The 22,058-nt window shown below is 40.9% G+C and overlaps 1 protein-coding gene across 1 annotated transcript in view; it reads right to left on the reverse strand.

Moving 5' to 3' along the window:
- Positions 1-22,058, reverse strand: part of ASCC3 (activating signal cointegrator 1 complex subunit 3) — a 742,201-nt gene that overhangs the window by 407,481 nt on the left and 312,662 nt on the right. The window contains exon 12 of the mRNA XM_040428803.1: positions 4,768-4,944. Coding sequence (XP_040284737.1) covers positions 4,768-4,944 — 177 coding nt within the window. The remainder of the gene's footprint in view (positions 1-4,767; positions 4,945-22,058) is intronic.

Below are 22,058 nucleotides of genomic sequence, written 5' to 3' on the forward strand. Positions count from 1 at the left end.
TAATTTGTTTGACATTTGGGCAAATTAGAGGCAAAGTTTACACTTTCATTTTTTTCATCCGATTCCTCAAAGTATTCTGAAACAATTTTTGCAAGGTGGCACTATCCTACTAAATGAGGTCACTGAGAATGACTTGGGCGCCCATGACCCAGTTGCAGGTTCACCGGCTGCCCGTCTTTGTTTCACTAACACCTGAACCAGATCTCTAACCATTTGCCTTTTTGCTGCTTCCAACACAGTTTACAGGTCACTTGATGCCTGTTCACAACTTTACTGGAAAAAAAAAATTGAGTATGGGGGAGACAGCTTGATATCCCCTGCACGGTCGAAGGATGCGCATAATATATATTTGCGACTTTTAATGCCACTTCCCTGGTGCAAACTAAATGATAAATCTCCCTCTTTATGTCTGAACTGCCTACCATAACGAAGTACAAACAGAAGTATATTTGTTTTTCTCCAAGCTTGGTTGTCATTGTGTGTCCTGTAAAACAAGGTCAACCTTCAGACATACAATTAAGCAACCAACTACATGTCTTTATCAAGCTATTTATTTTAATTCCAATGTGCAGCCAAATAGCAATCTGTAAGGATAATTAAAGAAAGGCAATGGCGGCTTTATAGACAGATACTTGATACAATTAATGAAGGTTAAAATATGCACATTGCAATAAGTGCCATATGGCAAACTATCCTTTTGTGTATAAACTTGAAAATGTTCTCTACAGTTAGCAGGTATCTCACTTTATAGAAATGCGAATTAAAAGGCTACTTAACCCTTAACACTGGCAGAGAAATGAAGAGATTGTGTATAAAACAGTGCTTGGGTTTACAGGAAAACTGATGACACCATGGCACAAATGGAAAGCAGCATGTAAGTAGTTTTATTGGAAGCAAGTACTGTTTGAAAGCGGTGAGTGCAATAATATCAAGACAAATGAGACTTGCAATGTGTATATGACAGACGCGACGAAACTTCATAAAAGAAAATGAGACAAGAATGTATTCAGATGCAATTGTGCTTTGAAGGCAACTCATTTTACAGGATACCTGTTCCTTGGTGTGATATTGCACAGGCTGATTTACCAATTATTCAGAACAGTTCAAGTAAATGACTCTTACAATAGCTTAGAAAATATTTCATTCTTCCAAAATGTTATAGAATAAATAACAATAAGGAAAAAAAATAAAAATAAAGAAAACAATGGCAAATAAAAGTAATGGCATCGGAAATAAGACCACAAACAGTTAACCTACTACAGGTTAACTGTTCGTGGTCTTATTTCCGATGCCATTACTTTTATTTGCTATTGTTTATTATATATATATATATATTATTTTTTTTTATTTATTCTATAACATTTTGGAAGAATGAAATATTTTCTAAGCTATTGTAAGAGTCATTTACTTGAACTGTTCTGAATAATTGGTAACTCAGCCTGTGCAATATCACACCAAGGAACAGGTATCCTGTAAAATGAGTTGCCTTCAAAGCACAATGATTAGATGAGCAATTGGACGTGTTCTGTGACACTGATTAAAAAACAGTGGGCCAGATTTATCATGACTCTGACAGCTCACTCCACTTTCACATATGGCTAAAGTCAGTTTTAGCCAAGTCAGATTTATGATCGGCCCTTTAAGACTGTAATAAATGTGGTTTGACGGTAGCAGATTATTCGTCAGTAAGCAGCTTTACAAAAGTCGGACAGCTTTACGAAAAAGTTGCAAGTTTTTACGAAAAAGTCGCACGTTCTATTAAAAAGTCTCATAAGATAAGCATGGTTCTCACTGGAGTGAAATTGCGCATTTTTTTGCGGCTTTTTTGTGACTTTTTAAATAGTCCCAATAGTAAATCTGTCTAGAGATTAATTTACATAAGAAAACACGCCCACTTTCAGAAAACTGGCGAGCATAGTGCAGAGCAGTAAAAAGGCGCAAATTTGTGCGCAGTTTTAGCGTTTGCGCATTTTATTTTTTTTTTACTTTTTCACTCCATTATTCTGACTTGAGCTAATGATAAATCTGGCCCAGTGAGTCTATAAGTTTAGGAACAGGAACCTGTGAGGACATTTATGCTGTCTACTCTGAGGGTAGTGCGTTTTTTCTGCATTCAGCATGTGTATTCGAGCCAAATTTCACGTTGGGCTCAACACGCCCTCCGCTGCTGCCCAATTTCTCCAAGTGGGCTGTAATCTGTATTCAGTATGTCTACAGCACATGTTCAGGTCAAAGGGTTCTATGTACAGTGAATATGGATTGCCCCCCTGGTAAAAAAAAAAAAGAAAAAGGGCTACAGAGATACCCTTTAAAGCCTCTTTCACACGAGCCCACTGACTTACAATGGTTTTAGTGCCAGATCCAATTTCTTCATTTTCGATATAATACAACTGGATCCGTTCTGAACGGATGCAGCTGGTTGTATTATTAGGACAGAAGCGTTTTGCTGTGGTTTTGAGATCCCCTGCCGGATCTCAAAACTGTATAACTCAGTATTTATCTTAAGTCACTGACTCTACTGTTTATTCTTGTACATGTGTAGTCCGATAAGGCAGATTTAGGAAGGAAGCAAACGTTCACGATAGTCATCTGCTCGTTAAGTGGAGGTAAAGCGCTGCATTTACATGCAGTGATCACCTCCACGGTACGAGGACAAGCGATGCTGTTGCTCGTCCCCATACAAAATCATTGTTCCTTGGCAGCAGAGTGCTGTTTAGAGGGCACGATCTGCTGCTTGGGAACAATGAATGAGTTCACATCTGCGGCACCTCCAGACAGGCAGATTATCGGGAATGCACGTTCACAATAATCGACCCGAACATCAGGACGTGTAATTCCAGCTTTACTACAAGAAACTCTGCTTTCCTTCACTCCTGGGTATATTCAACTCTGTAAGGCCTCTTTCACACAGGCGTCATGTTTTTTGCCCGGATAAGATGCGGGTGTGTTGTGGGAAAATGCACGATTTTTTCCGCGCGAGTGTAAAACATTGTAATGCGATTTGCACGCGCGTGAGAAAAATCGGCATGTTTGGTACCCAAACCCGACCCCAGACTTCTTCACAGAAGTTCGGGTTTGGGTTAGGTGTAGATTTTATTATTTTCCCTTATAACATGGTTATAAGGGAAAATAATAGCATTCTTAATACAGAATGTATAGTACAATAGGGCTAGAGGGGTTAAAAAAATATAAAAAATAATTTAACTCACCTTAATCCACTTGCTCGCGCAGCCCGGCTTCTCTTCTGTCTTCATCTTTGATGTGCACAGGAATAGGACCTGTGATGACGTCACTGCGCTTATGACATGATCCATCACCAGCGGCAGATCGGCGGATCACACTGCCGCATGTGTGAAAGTAGCCTAACTGGGATCCCTTAGCAATGTGCAATCCCGAGGACCGAGCCATCCTCATAGCAAAATGCATAGAGCAGTGGTCAGTGGTGGCCATAACCGTAGGAGATGGTGGATATCCAAAAGTGTGAGGACAAGGGTGCACAAGATTCTAGATCTCCATAGCAATGCACAATTGAAACATAAAGGTATTTGCAAACATCTAAATATTTACATCAACTATTTAGCTAGGAATTATGGGAACACCCCTTTAAAAGACCCAATATCAGGTGAATATACCGCTACATCAAAGTGTGACTCATTTCATTTTTTAGAATAAGCTGCTGTGTGCACACGAGGAATAACTATTTCTGGACATTATATGACTTGTATCTGCCATTTTTTTTAGCTGTTTTTCCCAGTGCGATCTGTAGTTTTGTTTCTAGTGAGTAGCTGGTTTCGTGTGTGCCCATACACTTGACATGGAGAAACAGGGGTTCTGGCTCCCTAATAGTCCTTTTACATACAATGACAATTTGGGCAATTATCATAGAAATACTCTTTTCCGATAATTGGTCTTGGTAAAAGGTGTTGACAATCAACTGATTGCTCATTGAGTGATCATGCCTTTCGGCTGTCACCTAAAATCACATTTAGTGTGCAACAGACTGGGTCTGTGTTACCAGAAATCTGCTGCCCAGAAACAAGGAAATTTTATGGGGACAATTGATTGCTGTAGAGATGGCTCTTCCCCGTGAAGAGATGATTGCTGCATGTAAATGCAGCTCTCATATGACAGACAATCAGGCAATTATCGGGATCATTTGTCCTGTTTACTGCCTGCTAAATAGGTCCAAGTAAAATTAACTTTACAACCACTTACAAACTATCAGTGGTCTTTTTGTCAGTTTCTCTGACTATATCCAGCAGTTCCTCCCTTCCCCAATCCCTCTTCCCCTCTCCACAGATTTATGTAATCTAATCCTTCTGTAAGCAGGCAGCCAGTCTTCACTGGAGACAGATCTGAGCAGTGAATGGAGATTTAGTGAACACGAGGGAGTAGCAGGAGAGGAGCCTGATAAGAGAAGGACACATCTTTCTCTGATAAGATACATTACAAAGATTCTAAAAGGTCACTTTACACGGGATGACACAGAAGGCGATTAGCGATGGTCTGTGGGATTCTCGGCCCATGTAAAGGGCCCTTAAGGCAATGTTATTATTTATACTTCAATTCTGGTATTCTGCTCCAATACCGGAATACCAGAACTGATGCCATTCAATATAATGGGGTCTGTCACGTGTCCAGAGTAAAAGTTGGCATTTTGCAGAACAAAATAAAGCTGCATGCAGTGGTGATTTTTCCTTGTTTGCCACTTGTACTATTTATTAATGAAAAAAATTCAACAATAGTCAGTCTAACATTTATACTTGCCTTGTTGGTCGACTTTATTCCAATAAAAGTTTGTCCAAGTGGAACAGGTCTGAATCGCCCATCAAAGTAGAAAAGGCCAATATAAGGATTGACATGAAGAAATGTAGCAACATCTAAGTAGTTGGGCAAAGTAGCTGAAAGGCCCAATATTCGAATCATACTCTGCGTTGATTCCACCTTAAATAACGATAAAAAAAATAAATGATAACCGATGTATTAAAATTATAAACTAAATATACCAGCATGCATCAAATGGTAAGGTTTTTAAGTGATTTTTTTTTAATTACTTTACAATAATGCATTTTTTTTTGCACTGCATTGAACTTATTTTCTGCATATAGCTAAGGGCTCTTTCACACCTGCGTTGTTGTGTTCCGGCATAGAGTTCCGTCGTCGGGGCTCTATGCCGGAAGAATCCTGATCAGGATTATCCTAAATTGCATTCTGAATGGAGAGAAATCCGTTCAGGATGCATCAGGATGTCTTCAGTTCCGGAACGGAACGTTTTTTGGCCGGAGAAAATACCGCAGCATGCTGCGCTTTTTGCTCCGGCCAAAAATCCGGAACACTTGCCGCAAGGCCGGATCCGGAATTAATGCCCATTGAAAGGCATTGATCCGGATCCGGCCTTAAGCTAAACGTCGTTTCGGCGCATTGCCGCATCCGACATTTAGCTTTTTCAGAGTGGTTACCATGGCTGCCGGGACGCTAAAGTCCTGGCAGCCATGGTAAAGTGTAGTGGGGAGCGGGGAGCAGTATACTTACCGTCCGTGCGGCTCCCCGGGCGCTCCAGAGTGACGTCAGGGCGCCCCAAGCTCATGGATCATGTGATCACATGGATCACGTCATCCATGCGCATGGGGCGCTCTGACGTCATTCTGGAGCGCCCCGGGAGCCGCACGGACTGTAAGTATACTGCTCCCCCGCTCCCCACTACTACTATGGCAGCCAGGACTTTAATAGCGTCCTGGGTGCCATAGTAACACTGAACACATTTGGAAGACGGTTCCGTCTTCAAATGCTTTCAGTACACTTGCGTTTTTCCGGATCCGGAGTGTAATTCCGGCAAGTGGAGTGCACGCCAGATCCGGACAACGCAAGTGTGAAAGAGGCCTAACACGGTTAGCCTTCTTAATTTCATTTGGGTTTCATAATTAAAATTGTCTTTTGAATTTAATAGGATTCTTGTCCCTGTTCAGCCATTTTACAATACATAACCCAACTGCTTTCTCTAGATGATGTCAGGTAGCTGACCTGTCCTAATGGACTGTCTCGCATTTAGGCCCCCTGCACACGATCAGGATTGCGTGCGGATTTTCCGCGCGGATTTGCGTGCGGAAAATCCGCACCGTAGGTCATGTCCATTGTATTCTATGAGAATTTGAAATTCTCAATGCACACGATGCAGATTTTTTCCGCGCGGATTTTGACCTGCGGTGCGTATTTTAAAATCCGCGACATGTCAATAAATTTTTTTTTCCTGACCAGATTTTCTTCATTCACTTAGTGAAATCCGCATGCGGAAAATCCGCACCGAATCCGCACCAAATCCGCACGCAAATCCGTATGCAAATCCGCACCAATTAATGCGGATTGACCGCACAGATTTGCCTGCGAACACCTGCGGATTTCAGTGCGGATTCTCCGCACATGAATCCTGAACGTGTGCATGTACCCTTAGGCTAGGGCTGCACGGCCACATGTGTTGCACAACAAGTCGCATGACAAAAAAGCTACAGCTACACTGTGAAATATGTCGCGGGACATTGATGTCGCGCAACATTTTTTGTAATCATTGTCAATGGTGTCACACCGCGACGTGACAGTCGCACAAAAATCCAACTTGGATAGATTTTTTGCGACTGTCATGTCGCACCATTGACTATCATTGTAAAAAATGTTGCGCAACTTTTCTGCATCAAGAACCCGCGTGACAAACGCTGAGGCGTAGCCCTAGCCTTACAGTTGGCATGAGTGGTCAAAGCTCTCTGTGAACAAATGTACACATTCCTACATAACATTCATGCACACTTGAAAAAAAATTAAAATTAGGTGTATTACCAAGAAAGCCATTGTCTATTCCAAAATCACATAGACAAAGAGTGTAATTAACTAGTAAATATTAAATAAACACTAAAATAACTAAATACTAAAATTCTACAATGGTGGGGTAGAGATTTCCTAGTATGTAGCAGCTAGACCTGCCACTATAACAGTAAAAGGTAGCAAGCAGATTTCAGTAGATACTTAACACAGAAAAGCCACAATATGGTGGTGGACAAAAATAGATTGTTTACTTGCTCCTACAATAAGCTTTTTTGAAGTAAGAATGGGAGCAGGGGTTCCGAGTGAGTGGAAAAATTAATCAGAGCTCCCCGTTGGTAGTAAGGTTCGGACTCACAGCATTCCTGCTATGCAAACTTGTTACAGTGTGTAAATGAAGGAAAATATGAGGCCAAATGAAATTCTAATAATATTCAGACAACACTAGTGTTCTTCACTTGTCTATATGTTGCATAGGAATAGCTCTAAAAGAACACCAAAAGTATTCTTCATGATATAGATTTAATATTAGATGGGTGCATTTGCTTTTGCACTATTGTCTAAATGCAGTCTTCCTTTCAGTTTTCAGTCACTCAGATTAGATGACTGCAGGGAATATCTTCAGTGTGTACTCTAAAGATGGATTCGGGTGAAACAATCTTTCATGCGGACACCTCAATCATCGTTTCTGGGCAGCAATTTATTTATTTAACGCACCTATATAGGGATGATATATATATATATATATATATATATATATATATATATATATTCCGCAGCACTTTACAGACGTTAGCATAAAGCTGTCCCCAATGGGGCTCACAATCTAAGTTCCCTATCAGTATGTCTTTGGAGTGTAGGAGGAAACTGGAGGAAACCCACGCAAACACATGGAGAACATACAAACTCCACGGAGATGCTTGATCGTATTGGAACCTAAAACCCCGGCGCTGCAAGGCACCAGTGGTAACCCCCGAGCCACCGTGCTTGCACACCGGTTTTGTAATTAGATTTTTAGACAACCCTTTATTCTCTAAACTATTTCAATGGAAAATAAAAATAAAAAAAAAAACTTTTCGCATTCCTACTACAATATATGGCTTCATTCATTACCACTAATATACAAAAAGGAAGGCAGATTTCCATGTCAACTCAAGATAATGTAATATTTCAGTTCTACATAACACAATACAGTTTACTACAAAAGCTGGTTGTTACATGGACATATTTATACAATACACACTAGTTTTAGTGCAGTTTTTTACATTACATTGCTATGGGGCAAACAGGCTAGGAGTTCACTTTTACAAAACTTACATATTGACCTGGTACTGAAAGTATACTAACTGCACAATTTAATTGACAGATCAGTTAGTGAATATCAGCTCAGAATGTAAAATTTGCCATATTTAATAAAATCAGATGCTAGAGCAGTCCCTAAAGGATATCTATCACCATCTTTCACAATAAATGTTTCATACATTATTAAACAGATCTCTGGGAGCTGACAAGACTGGTGTACTTGCTTTAAAAACCCATGTCAGAATGGCTGAATAATCATTATTTTAAGGCTAAAAGAACACAAACTTATTTTGTTTCCGTGTCTGATCCGTTTTTCTGCAGATAGGATGTGGACCCATTCATTTCAAAGGGTCCACAAAAAATGCAGACAGCACACCATGTCTTGTCTGCATCCATATGTCTGTTCTGTAGCGGACAAGGATAGGCATTGTTACCAAAAAAAAAAAAAGGATGCAATACGGATGCCAAATGTACGTCATCCGTATTTTTTGCGGATACGTGTTTTGCGGACTGCAAAACACATACGGTCATGTAAATGTACAGGGTGGGCCATTTATATGGATACACCTTAATAAAATGGGAATGGTTGGAGATATTAACTTCCTGTTTGTGGCACATTAGTATATGTGAGGGGGGAAACTTTTCAAGATGGGTGGTGACCATGGCGGCCATTTTGAATCCAACTTTTGTTTTTTCAATAGGAAGAGGGTCATGTGACACATCAAACTTATTGGGAATTTCACAAGAAAAACAATTGTGTGCTTGGTTTTAACGTAACTTTATTCTTTCATGAGTTATTTGCAAGTTTCTCTTTGTTTACAGCCATTGACATGTCGCCGAGGTTAACACGTGAGGAGCGGATAGAAATTGTGTTTATGTCTGGTGAACGCAGTAACCGGGTCATTGCAGAAGATTTCAATGCAAGACATCCTACGAGACCACCCATCTCCCATGCTACAGTTAGCAAACTGCTTGCTAAGTTTCGTGAAACTGGTTCAGTGTTGGATTTGCCAAAATGTGGACGCATGAAATCTGTCTCTAATGAAGAAACATCAGTGGCTGTGCTAGCTTCATTCAGCAAGAGCCCACAGCGTAGCACTCACCGCATGTCACTGGAGAGTGGCATTAGTCGAAGATCCCTTCGGCGGATATTAGCTACTCACAAATGGCACCCTTACAAACTCCAGCTACTGCAGCATCTCAACGAGGATGACCCAGATCGGCGCACTAAATTTGCAGAATGGGCAAAACAAAAATTGGAACAGGACCCTCAGTTTACGCAGAAGATTTTGTTCAGTGATGAGGCAAACTTTTATGTGAATGGTGAAGTTAACAAACAAAACCACCGCTATTGGTCTGACACTAACCCACATTGGATAGATCCCTCCAAGACTGTTGGAACAAAAAAATTGATGGTATGGTGTGGTATATGGGGTACAAAGATAGTGGGGCCATTCTTCATCAATTGAAACCTCAAGGCCACTGGATATGTGAAATTGCTACATGATGATGTGTTTCCCTCTTTATGCACTGAAGCTGGCACGTTCCCTGAGTTTTTCCAGCAAGATGGTGCACCACCACATTATGGGTGTCAGGTCCGAGCCTTCCTAGATGAACAGTTTCCTGGAAAGTGGATTGGTCGTCGTGGGCCAGTTGAATGGCCCCCAAGGTCTCCCGATCTGACCCCCTTAGACTTTTATCTTTGGGGTCATCTGAAGGCAATTGTCTATGCTGTGAAGATACGAGATGTGCAGCACCTGAAACTACGGATACTGGAAGCCTGTGCTAGCATTTCTCCTGCGGTGTTGCTATCAGTGTGTGAAGAGTGGGAGAAGAGGGTTGCATTGACAATCCAACACAATGGGCAGCACATTGAACACATTTAATAAGTGGTCAGAAACTTGTAAATAACTCATGAAAGAATAAAGTTATGTTAAAACCAAGCACACCATTGTTTTTCTTGTGAAATTCCCAATAAGTTTGATGTGTCACATGACCCTCTTCCTATTGAAAAAACAAAAGTTGGATTCAAAATGGCCAACTTCAAAATGGCCACCATGGCCACCACCCATCTTGAAAAGTTTCCCCCCTCACATATACTAATGTGCCACAAACAGGAAGTTAATATCACCAACCATTCCCATTTTATTAAGGTGTATCCATATAATTGGCCCACCCTGTAGATTGAAAAGGACCATTCACCAAAGCAAAAAAAAACTGTGCTGCTTGTATAATCTACTTTACTTCTACTTTACCCCATGTTCCTGCACCCCCTCGGCCCCAGCACCACGTCAGTCTTAAAGGGGTTTGCTCTGAACCCGGACATAACCCATTCTTCACGCCTCAAAGCATTTCTGTTTTTTTCTTCATATCATATCATCTCACTCTGACCGGAACCACTTCTCGCCAGCACTGGTTCTGGGCTCCTCTCAGCTGTGACATCTCACTATGGTCCCAGTGAGACGCTGTCCCGGCAGGAGAGAGTATACAGCATGGTTTTGTGAAAAATAGTTGGTCTCATGAGATCATGCTGCAGCTGGAGGGAGTGGGTGACTGAGATGGTCACAGAGGGGAGAGACCTCTCCTTGCAAAGAAGAGAAGTGGTTAGCCACACCTCTGTGGACAGTCACTTCAGATTGATGCGTGAAGCTGGAACTTTAGGGGGAAATAACTGAAGAACGAGAGGGGTGCAGGAACAGAGTAAAGTACGCCCTGCTTAAGGAAGCATGGCTAGTTATACAAGCAGCATATTTTTTTTGCTTCGGTGACAGGTCCTCTTTTCCCAAATTTTCCAGTTTGATATTAAATTTGGGATGAGCCCAGGTAGAGTGTGAAATAGCTCACGAGTCCAATGCATTCATGAGCTAAGATCAATCTCCACCCAGTGTACCTCCTCCCCTGCTGCTGCTGAGATTTCACACTGCTCTGCACAAGTTACAGCTCATTAATCAGGTTGAGTGGGTGGAGATGGAGTTCAACTCATGAATACACTTTAACTCATCAGTTCCAGTGTAAATCTATATTAAGGCGGCAAATATTCCAAAATGAATTATACAGCTGTTCTGGCACAAATTTTCAACGTATACCAGCCTCACCAGGTCTAAGATATCCATTTAACAAGGTATGCAGCTTACACTGCACAACTGGGTGACAGATGAATTTAAACTTTGCCAACGACATCTGCATTACCTAAATAATTAGAGGTTCACTAAGTGAACTTTGATCCAAATTTCAGGAAAAATTTGATTCGCTGTGCAGCCGATTTTCCTTGTAATTCATAATAACAAATAGATTTCCCCTGAAATTGAAAAAACTAAAATGCTTTAATATGGATCTCAGAAGCCATGATCAGCGATGAACGCAGCATCTGAGGGGTTCCCTGTCATTGCACCTGCTATTTTCAAAGAAATGTGCTTCGTGACAAAGTAAATTGTTTTGTAAAATTTCTCTCGAACTAATAGCATATTTCTGTTTGATTTGATGGAGACGTGTGCGCAAAATTGACAACATAAAGAGTAGATATATCCATTGGCACTTTAAACTTAGCTTCTCAGAAACGATGGTCAGCACTTTCAATCAATTACTATGTTTTACCATCAGTTGCTGAGATGTGAAAATCAAGCTCATTTGGCTGTACTGCTGGCACATTTGAACAAATGGCTACCACAAGAAAAGAGAAACGGCAATATATCTAGGTGTAGACAATCAAACTACTGTTACGGTTTTAATTACTACTTTACGGTCAGTTCTACATTTGAGCTGGAGATTTGCATCATCATACCTCAAATGTATGGTGCAAACATGATGTAAATACATATGAGCATATGGGACATATATTTTATTCTGTGCCAAGTGAACATAAGCTCTTAGGCACTTGCACAAACCTGCAGGATATTCAACAGAGACTCAACACATTCAATCTAAAGATTTCTGTGCAGAAAATCCACATGGAATGCACACCAAGCCACATAAAAAAACGCACATTAGGTCTGCACTATTTATCACTTTAGTTTTGTTTTTTTTTTCAGCGGTTTTATGCAGTTTTGGGCACAGATTTGATCTGGATTTTCCGCCGATCTCACAATTCCGTTGAAAAAGGTGAAAGACGCTCAAAGAAAACGCAAAAACAATTGACATGCTACAAACTTTAAAATTTACACAACAGGTCAATTGCCGCACCTAAGAAAAAAGCAAAGCGTAAATGAGATTTGTCCTATCTCATCAACTTTGTTGGTACTGTATTATTCTACAGTTTTCCTGCATGTAAATGTGCAGGGTAACAAATTCCCGTAAAGCACCCAAACAGTTTCCACTAACTAGCCCTGGTATTTTCAAACAGTGAAAAAGATGCAAATAACACATTCCCCGTGTAAACCACATACGTTTTCTTTCATATCATCAAAATAAATCAAAGTTATACACTTAGCTGTAATTACGGAACAGCTCTTTAAAGAATCAATTCTGAAGAATTAAGAAATAGCTACATGTAAAGTACAATCTCCATTACCACAGGAAATGTCAAGCAATTGTTGACTGCAACTCGGGCATTTAGTGAAAAATGTGAGATTAGCTTTCTTTCAATAGGATTTCCACAAATGGTCGTCTATTAATAAATGTAACGGTGGGGCCTTTGGACAGGATGATAGAGACATTATGTCACCATTGGATCAATAAGCGCATCATACATATCTAAGGCCAGAGATGATAGACTTCACGCAAAATCATCAACTAAATGGGATTATACAGGCAAAATCTAGGTGGAGGTTTAGTACTGTAGTCAGACCCCCACCCATCAGAAAGTGGAATGTTTGGGTACTGATGCAATTTTCACATTAAATGCCCCTCATGGGGTATGAGTTTTGTCCAGGGAATCTCCACGTCAAGCCCCTAGAGCAGTGTCTAATAGCTCAATTCACTGTCTATGGGCCTGCCAAGCACATGACCATCAGTCTCAGACTGGAACTGTGGTCATGCATGCAGACTATTTTTCCATTCAAACAAGGTGCTTGAGAAACCCTGTTCTTGTAATCAGCGAGGGTCTGGGTTAGTAACTTAATGCAGTGTTGTGAGAATAAGAATGTTTTATAACATAGTAGGCAAGGACGGACTGGGCACATAAAGTGGTCCTGGGAAAAAAAAATATATATTTATACAGTACAGACCAAAAGTTTGGACACACCTTCTCATTCAAAGAGTTTTCTTTATTTTCATGACTATGAAGGCATCAAAACTATGAATTAACACATGTGGAATTCTATACATAACAAACAAGTGTGAAACAACTGAAAATATGTCATATTCTAGGTTCTTCAATGTAGCCACCTTTTGCTTTGATTACTGCTTTGCACACTCTTGGCATTCTCTTGATGAGCTTCAAGAGGTAGTCCCCTGAAATGGTCTTCCAACAATCTTGAAGGAGTTCCCAGAGATGCTTAGCACTTGTTGGCCCTTTTGACTTCACTCTGCGGTCCAGCTCACCCCAAACCATCTCGATTGGGTTCAGGTCCGGTGACTGTGGAGGCCAGGTCATCTGGCGCAGCACCCCATCACTCTCCTTCATGGTCAAATAGCCCTTACTTTCAAAGTTTTCCCAATTTTTCGGCTGACTGACTGACCTTCATTTCTTAAAGTAGTGATGGCCACTCGTTTTTCTTTACTTAGCTGCTTTTTCTTGCCATAATACAAATTCTAACATTCTATTCAGTAGGACTATCAGCTGTGTATCCACCTGACTTCTCCTCAACGCAACTGATGGTCCCAACCCCATTTATAAGGTAAGAAATCCCACTTATTAAACCTGACAGGGCAAACCTTTGAAGTGAAAACCATTTCAGGGGACTACCTCTTGAAGCTCATCAAGAGAATGCCAAGAGTGTGCAAAGCAGTAATCAAAGCAAAAGATGGCTACTTTGAAGAACCTAGAATATGACATATTTTCAGTTGTTTCACACTTGTTTGTTATGTATATAATTCCACATGTGTTAATTCATAGTTTTGATGCCTTCATAGTCATGAAAATAAAGAAAACTCTTTGAATGAGAAGGTGTGTCCAAACTTTTGGTCTGTACTGTATATAAAAGTGCCCAGAAGGGGTCCAAATTGATAGGAGGTACAACATAAGTAATCAGGGAAAACTCAAGCAGGCGAGGTCCGCAATACAATGGTGCAGCACAAAATTCATTTTTCCATCACATTATGCACTGCTTGTTTCCATGGTTACGACCACCTTGCAATCCAGCAGTGGTAGCCATTAGGGATGAGCGAATTGACTTCGGATGAAACATCCGAAATCGATTTGCATAAAACTTTGTTTCAATACTGTACGGAGCGAGCGATCCGTACAGTATTAGAATGTATTCATTTATACTCTAAAAAAAAACATTTCTCGAACACGGGTTCGATTCCAAGTGGTACCTTGGAACCGAGCCAGAGTTCGGGAAATGTTTTTTTACAGTATAAATCAATTTCTGAAGTTATTATGTGAAGTCTCGTGAGACTTCGCAAAGTAATAACTTCGGCTCATCGGATCTAATACATTCTAATACTGTACGGAGCGCTCGCTCCGTACAGTATTGAAACAAAGTTTTATGCGAATCGACTTTGGATGTTTTATCCAAAGTTGATTTGCTCATCCCTAGTAGCCATGCTTGCACAATATAGGAAAAAGCACTAAACTATGTGCTCTCCCACAGTCCCAGCCACCAGAGAGGCTGGCGCTTTTTCCTCTAGAGTGCAAGCATGACCATTGCTGGATTTCATGGTGGTCGTAACAATGGAAACGAGCAGTGAATAATGTGATGGAAAAATTAATCCAGCCAGAAAAGGAAGCAATAAGGATAACAACAATACACTATTAAGTGCCCTGTATCAATTTTCTCTACATGATAAATGCCACGAACTGAAGTGAGACAACCCCTTTAATAGTTTATACGGTTGAAAAAAATAGACATAAGTCCACCAAGTTCAATCAAGAAGTTCAATTGGTTATGAACCATTTTGCTAGCGCTTCCCTGTTACAGTAAACGTGCATCTTCCATTTACACACTTGTAACCTCGAGACTGAAGTGCTAGTGATGACGACAGGTGCTTTCTGTAAATTATATTGGATTGAGCCCAAATGCCTTTAAGAAAAAAATAATCTTTTAACCTGGCAACAAAAATAATGAAAAGTTATAATACTCAATTTTTTTTAAAAAAAATCAAGGTTCTGTATGTTGCATTAGCATTTTACTTTGGCTGTCTTCCTGGATGTTCTCTTTTCTAAAAAGCTAACTATATTGAGATTGTGTAATGAAAAATTTTGCACACTTAATTATACAGCGTCCTACTCCAAGCTAGTAGTACACTAAAATTAGGTTTTTATGTGATCTTGTATGTACAAGCTTGCTATAAGGTCAAAACTGTGATTAAATGTGTATTGCTGTATAATGTATGCATTTTCATGTTAAAGACCAGTCTGGAGTTCACAGGCTATAACCTCCAGCCCACTAGATGGGGCTGTTGACCCTCTTCCCAAAGGAGAAGGAGTCATGTCTAACCTAATCTAGTTCAGTCTAGCTGCACCTAGTCTGGTGAAAGGAGCTCAATTAGCTGGAAGACAGCTCTAGTGCTATTGAAAAGGAGTATGCCAGATGCCAAGGGGATGTGTGGTGAAGTCTGAGAACTGCTGTCTGATCAGGACCTTTAGCCTCAATAGCCCTGTGCCAAGGAGTTTAAAGTCTTACGGTGCCTGGACACACAACTCCTGGCACCACCACTGATCAGCTAATTTTACTGTAGACAGTGCAGAAGAACCAGGCTCAGCCCCGTACACTGTGTAGTGTCCATGCCTGGTTACTGCAGCTCAGTCCCATGCAAGCAAATGGAGAGAGCTGCAGTAACCAGGCAGGAACACTACAGAGTGTGCAGAGCCGAGCCTGGTTCTGGTGCGCTCTGTTGTGTCTGTATAATGCATGCTCTTCAAGCAGGTGATCAGTAGGGGTGCCAGGAGTCAGACCCCTGCCAATCTGATAATGATGACCTATCCTAAGAATAGGCTGTCCGTATAAAAGTCCAAAAAAACTTTAATATTATGTGATTATACTGCATAAACACAAAGTAAAGCATTCATAGAAAAACTGCATTCAGTAAAATGCTCAAAACAAATGCAAACCAATCACTTCTACACTGTATCAAGAAATGTCTTATTATAGGCTTGCATACATGAAGTATCTGGATAGCTGGAAATGTCCGAAATCAACATGTGTTTAAATGTACCACTTAAATTTTTGCTTTCTTTTTTATTTTATTGATATAAAAGTAACACTGCACTTTAAATGCAAAGAAACCTTCTTTAGAAGTGCTCTGTCAACGCAATATCTTTCCATCCATATTATATAGGTAGCCGACTGCACGCCAAGTTGTTATGAAGCAGACATTACAATTGAGCCTTGTTATGACAGATGTAAAATAACAAGCAGAACTCCTGCTGCTCTGCTGAAACAACAGAATGGGGATGATCAATCTGTACAGTCCTGTGCTTTGTAGGAATGCAGTCAATCTAAAGGAGAGCAGTGCAAGCACATACAGTCAGGTCCATAAATATTGGGACACTGACACAATTCTAACATTTCTGGCTCTATACACCACCACAATGGATTTGAAATGAAACAAACAAGATGTGCTTTAACTGCAGACTGTCAGCTTTAATTTGAGGGTATTTACATCCAAATCAGGTGAACAGTGTAGGAATTACAACAGTTTGCATATGTGCCTCCCACTTGTTAAGGAACCAAAAGTAATGGGACAGAATAATAATCATAAATCAAACTTTCACTTTTTAATACTTGGTTGCAAATCCTTTTCAGTCAATTACAACCTGAAGTCTGGAACGCATAGACATCACCAGACGCTGGGTTTCATCCCTGGTGATGCTCTGCCAGGCCTCTACTGCAACTGTCTTCAGTTCCTGCTTGTTCTTGGGGCATTTTCTCTTCAGATTTGTCTTCAGCAAGTGGAATGCATGCTCAATCGGATTCAGGTCAGGTGATTGACTTGGCCATTGCATAACATTCCACTTCTTTCTCTTAAAAAACTCTTTGGTTGCTTTTGCAGTATGCTTTGGGTCATTGTCCATCTGCACTGTGAAGCGCCGTCCAATGAGTTCTGAAGCATTTGGCTGAATATGAGCAGATAATATTGCCCGAAACACTTCAGAATTCATCCTGCTGCTTTTGTCAGTAGTCACATCAATAAATACAAGAGAACCAGTTCCATTGGCAGCCATACATGCCCACGCCATGACACTACCACCACCATGCTTCACTGATTAGGTGGTATGCTTAGGATCATGAGCAGTTCTTTTCTTCTCCATACTCTTCTCTTCCCATCACTCTGGTACAAGTTGATCTTGGTCTCATCTGTCCATAGGATGTTTTTCCAAAACTGTGAAGGCTTTTTTAGATGTCGTTTGGCAAACTTTAATCTGGCCGTCATGTTTTTGAGGGTCACCAATGGTTTACATCTTGTGGTGAACGCTCTGTATTCACTCTGGTGAAGTCTTCTCTTGATTGTTGACTTTGACACACATACACCTACCTCCTGGAGAGGGTTCTTGATCTGGCCAACTGCTGTGAAGGGTGTTTTCTTCACCGGGGAAAGAATTCTTCGGTCATCCACCACAGTTGTTTTCCGTGGTCTTCCGGGTCTTTTGGTGTTGCTGAGCTCACCGGTGCGTTCCTTCTTTTTAAGAATGTTCCAAACAGTTGTTTTGGCCACGCCTAATGTTTTTGCTATCTCTCTGATGGGTTTGTTTTGTTTTTTCAGCCTAATGATTGCTTGCTTCACTGATAGTGACAGCTCTTTGGATCTCATCTTGAGAGTTGACAGCAACAGATTCCAAATGCAAATAGCACACTTGAAATGAACTCTGGACCTTTTATCTGCTCATTGTAATTGGGATAATGAGGGAATAACACACACCTGGCCATGGAACAGCTGAGAAGCCAATTGTCCCATTACTTTTGGTCCCTGAACAAGTGGGAGGCACATATGCAAACTGTTGTAATTCCTACACCGTTCACCTGGTTTGGATGTAAATACCCTCAAATTAACCACCTCAGCCCCCAGTGCTTAAACACCCTGAAAGACCAGGCCACTTTTTACACTTCTGACCTACACTACTTTCACCGTTTATTGCTCGGTCATGCAACTTACCACCCAAATGAATTTTACCTCCTTTTCTTCTCACTAATAGAGCTTTTATTTGGTGGTATTTCATTGCTGCTGACATTTTTACTTTTTTTGTTATTAATCGAAATTTAACGATTTTTTTGCAAAAAAATGACATTTTTCACTTTCAGTTGTAAAATTTTGCAAAAAAAACGACATCCATATAGAAATTTTGCTCTAAATTTATAGTTCTACATGTCTTTGATAAAAAAAAAATGTTTGGGTAAAAAAAAAAATGGTTTGGGTAAAAGTTATAGCGTTTACAAACTATGGTACAAAAATGTGAATTTCCGCTTTTTGAAGCAGCTCTGACTTTCTGAGCACCTGTCATGTTTCCTGAGGTTCTACAATGCCCAGACAGTACAAACACCCCACAAATGACCCCATTTCTGAAAGTACACACCCTAAGGTATTCGCTGATGGGCATAGTGAGTTCATAGAACTTTTTATTTTTTGTCACAAGTTAGCGGAAAATGATGATTTTTTTTTTTTTTTTTTTTTTCTTACAAAGTCTCATATTCCACTAACTTGTGACAAAAAATAAAAAGTTCTATGAACTCACTATGCCCATCAGCGAATACCTTGGGGTCTCTTCTTTCCAAAATGGGGTCACTTGTGGGGTAGTTATACTGCCCTGGCATTCTAGGGGCCCAAATGTGTGGTAAGGAGTTTGAAATCAAATTCTGTAAAAAATGACCTGTGAAATCCGAAAGGTGCTCTTTGGAATATGGGCCCCTTTGCCCACCTAGGCTGCAAAAAAGTGTCACACATCTGGTATCTCCGTACTCAGGAGAAGGTGGGAAATGTGTTTTGGGGTGTCATTTTATATATACCCATGCTGGGTGAGAGAAATATCTTGGCAAAAGACAACTTTTCCCATTTTTTTTATACAAAGTTGTCATTTGACCAAGATATTTATCTCACCCAGCATGGGTATATGTAAAAAGACACCCCAAAACACATTCCTCAACTTCTCCTGAGTACGGGGATACCAGATGTGTGACACTTTTTTGCAGCCTAGGTGGGCAAAGGGGCCCATATTCCAAAGAGCACCTTTCGGATTTCACTCCTCATTTTTTACAGAATTTGATTTCAAACTCCTTACCACACATTTGGGCCCCTAGAATGCCAGGGCAGTATAACTACCCCACAGGTGACCCCATTTTGGAAAGAAGACACCCCAAGGTATTCCGTGAGGGGCATGGCGAGTTCCTAGAATTTTTTATTTTTTGTCACAAGTTAGTGGAAAATGATGATTTTTTTTTTTTTCATACAAAGTCTCATATTCCACAAACTTGTGACAAAAAATAAAAACTTCCATGAACTCACTATGCCCATCAGCGAATACCTTGGGGTCTCTTCTTTCCAAAATGGGGTCACTTGTGGGGTAGTTATACTGCCCTGGCATTCTAGGGGCCCAAATGTGTGGTAAGTAGGTAAATGACCTGTGAAATCCGAAAGGTGCTCTTTGGAATGTGGGCCCCTTTGCCCACCTAGGCTGCAAAAAAGTGTCACACATCTGGTATCTCTGTATTCAGGAGAAGTTGAGGAATGTGTTTTGGGGTGTCTTTTTACATATACCCATGCTGGGTGAGATAAATATCTTGGTCAAATGCCAACTTTGTATAAAAAAATGGGAAAAGTTGTCTTTTGCCAAGATATTTCTCTCACCCAGCATGGGTATATGTAAAATGACACCCCAAAACACATTCCCCAACTTCTCCCGATTACGGAGATACCAGATGTGTGACACTTTTTTGCAGCCGAGGTGGGCAAAGGGGCCCATATTCAAAAGAGCACCTTTCGGATTTCACAGGTCATTTTTTACAGAATTTGATTTCAAACTCCTTACCACACATTTGGGCCCCTAGAATGCCAGGGCAGTATAACTACCCCACAAGTGACCCCATTTTGGAAAGAAGAGACCCCAAGGTATTCGCTGATGGGCATAGTGAGTTCATGGAAGTTTTTATTTTTTGTCACAAGTTAGTGGAATATGAGACTTTGTATGAAAAAAAAAATAAAAAAAAAAAATAAGCATTTTCCACTAACTTGTGACAAAAAATAAAAAATTCTAGGAACTCGCCATGCCCCTCACGGAATACCTTGGGGTGTCTTCTTTCCAAAATGGGGTCACTTGTGGGGTAGTTATACTGCCCTGGCATTTTCCAGGGGCCCTAATGTGTGGTAAGTAGGTAAATGACCTGTGAAATCCTAAAGGTGCTCTTTGGAATATGGGCCCCTTTGCCCACCTAGGCTGCAAAAAAGTGTCACACATGTGGTATCGCCGTATTCAGGAGAAGTTGGGGAATGTGTTTTGGGGTGTCATTTTACATATACCCATGCTGGGTGAGAGAAATATCTTGGCAAAAGACAACTTTTCCCATTTTTTTATACAAAGTTGGCATTTGACCAAGATATTTCTCTCACCCAGCATGGGTATATGTAAAATGACACCCCAAAACACATTCCCCAACTTCTCCTGAGTACGGCGATACCAGATGTGTGACACTTTTTTGCAGCCTAGATGCGCAAAGGTGCCCAAATTCCTTTTAGGAGGGCATTTTTAGACATTTGGATACCAGACTTCTTCTCACGCTTTGGGGCCCCTAGAATGCCAGGGCAGTATAAATACCCCACATGTGACCCCATTTTGGAAAGAAGACACCCCAAGGTATTCAATGAGGGGCATGGCGAGTTCATAGAAATTTTTTTTTTTTGGCACAAGTTAGCGGAAATTGATATTTTTAATTTTTTTCTCACAAAGTCTCCCGTTCCGCTAACTTGGGACAAAAATTTCAATCTTTCATGGACTCAATATGCCCCTCACGGAATACCTGGGGGTGTCTTCTTTCCGAAATGGGGTCACATGTGGGGTATTTATACTGCCCTGGCATTCTAGGGGCCCTAAAGCGTGAGAAGAAGTCTGGAATATAAATGTCTAAAAAATTTTACGCATTTGGATTCCGTGAGGGGTATGGTGAGTTCATGTGAGATTTTATTTTTTGACACAAGTTAGTGGAATATGAGACTTTGTAAGAAAAAAAAAAATAAATTCCGCTAACTTGGGCCAAAAAAATATCTGAATGGAGCCTTACAGAGGGGTGATCAATGACAGGGGGGTGATCAATGACAGGGGGGTGATCAATGACAGGGGGGTGATCAATGACAGGGGGGTGATCAGGGAGTCTATATGGGGTGATCACCACAGTCATTGATCATGCCCCTGTAAGGCTTCATTCAGACGTCCGGATGCGTTTTGCGGATCCGATCCATCTATCAGTGCATCCGTAAAAATCATGCGGACATCTGAATGGAGCTTTACAGGGGGGTAATCAATGACAGGGGGGTGATCACCACAGTCATTGATCATGCCCCTGTAAGGCTTCATTCAGACGACCGGATGCGTTTTGCGGATCCGATCCATGTATCAGTGCATCCGTAAAAATCATGCGGACATCTGAATGGAGCTTTACAGGGGGGTGATCAGGGAGTCTATATGGGGTGATCACCACAGTCATTGATCACGCCCCTGTAAGGCTTCATTCAGACGTCCGGATGCGTTTTGCGGATCCGATCCATCTATCAGTGCATCCGTAAAAATCATGCGGACATCTGAATGGAGCTTTACAGGGGGGTAATCAATGACAGGGGGGTAATCAATGACAGGGGGGTGATCAGGGAGTCTATATGGGGTGATCACCACAGTCATTGATCATGCCCCTGTAAGGCTTCAT

Source organism: Bufo bufo, chromosome 4 (assembly GCF_905171765.1).
Source record: "Bufo bufo chromosome 4, aBufBuf1.1, whole genome shotgun sequence".
Lineage (NCBI taxonomy): Eukaryota > Metazoa > Chordata > Amphibia > Anura > Bufonidae > Bufo > Bufo bufo.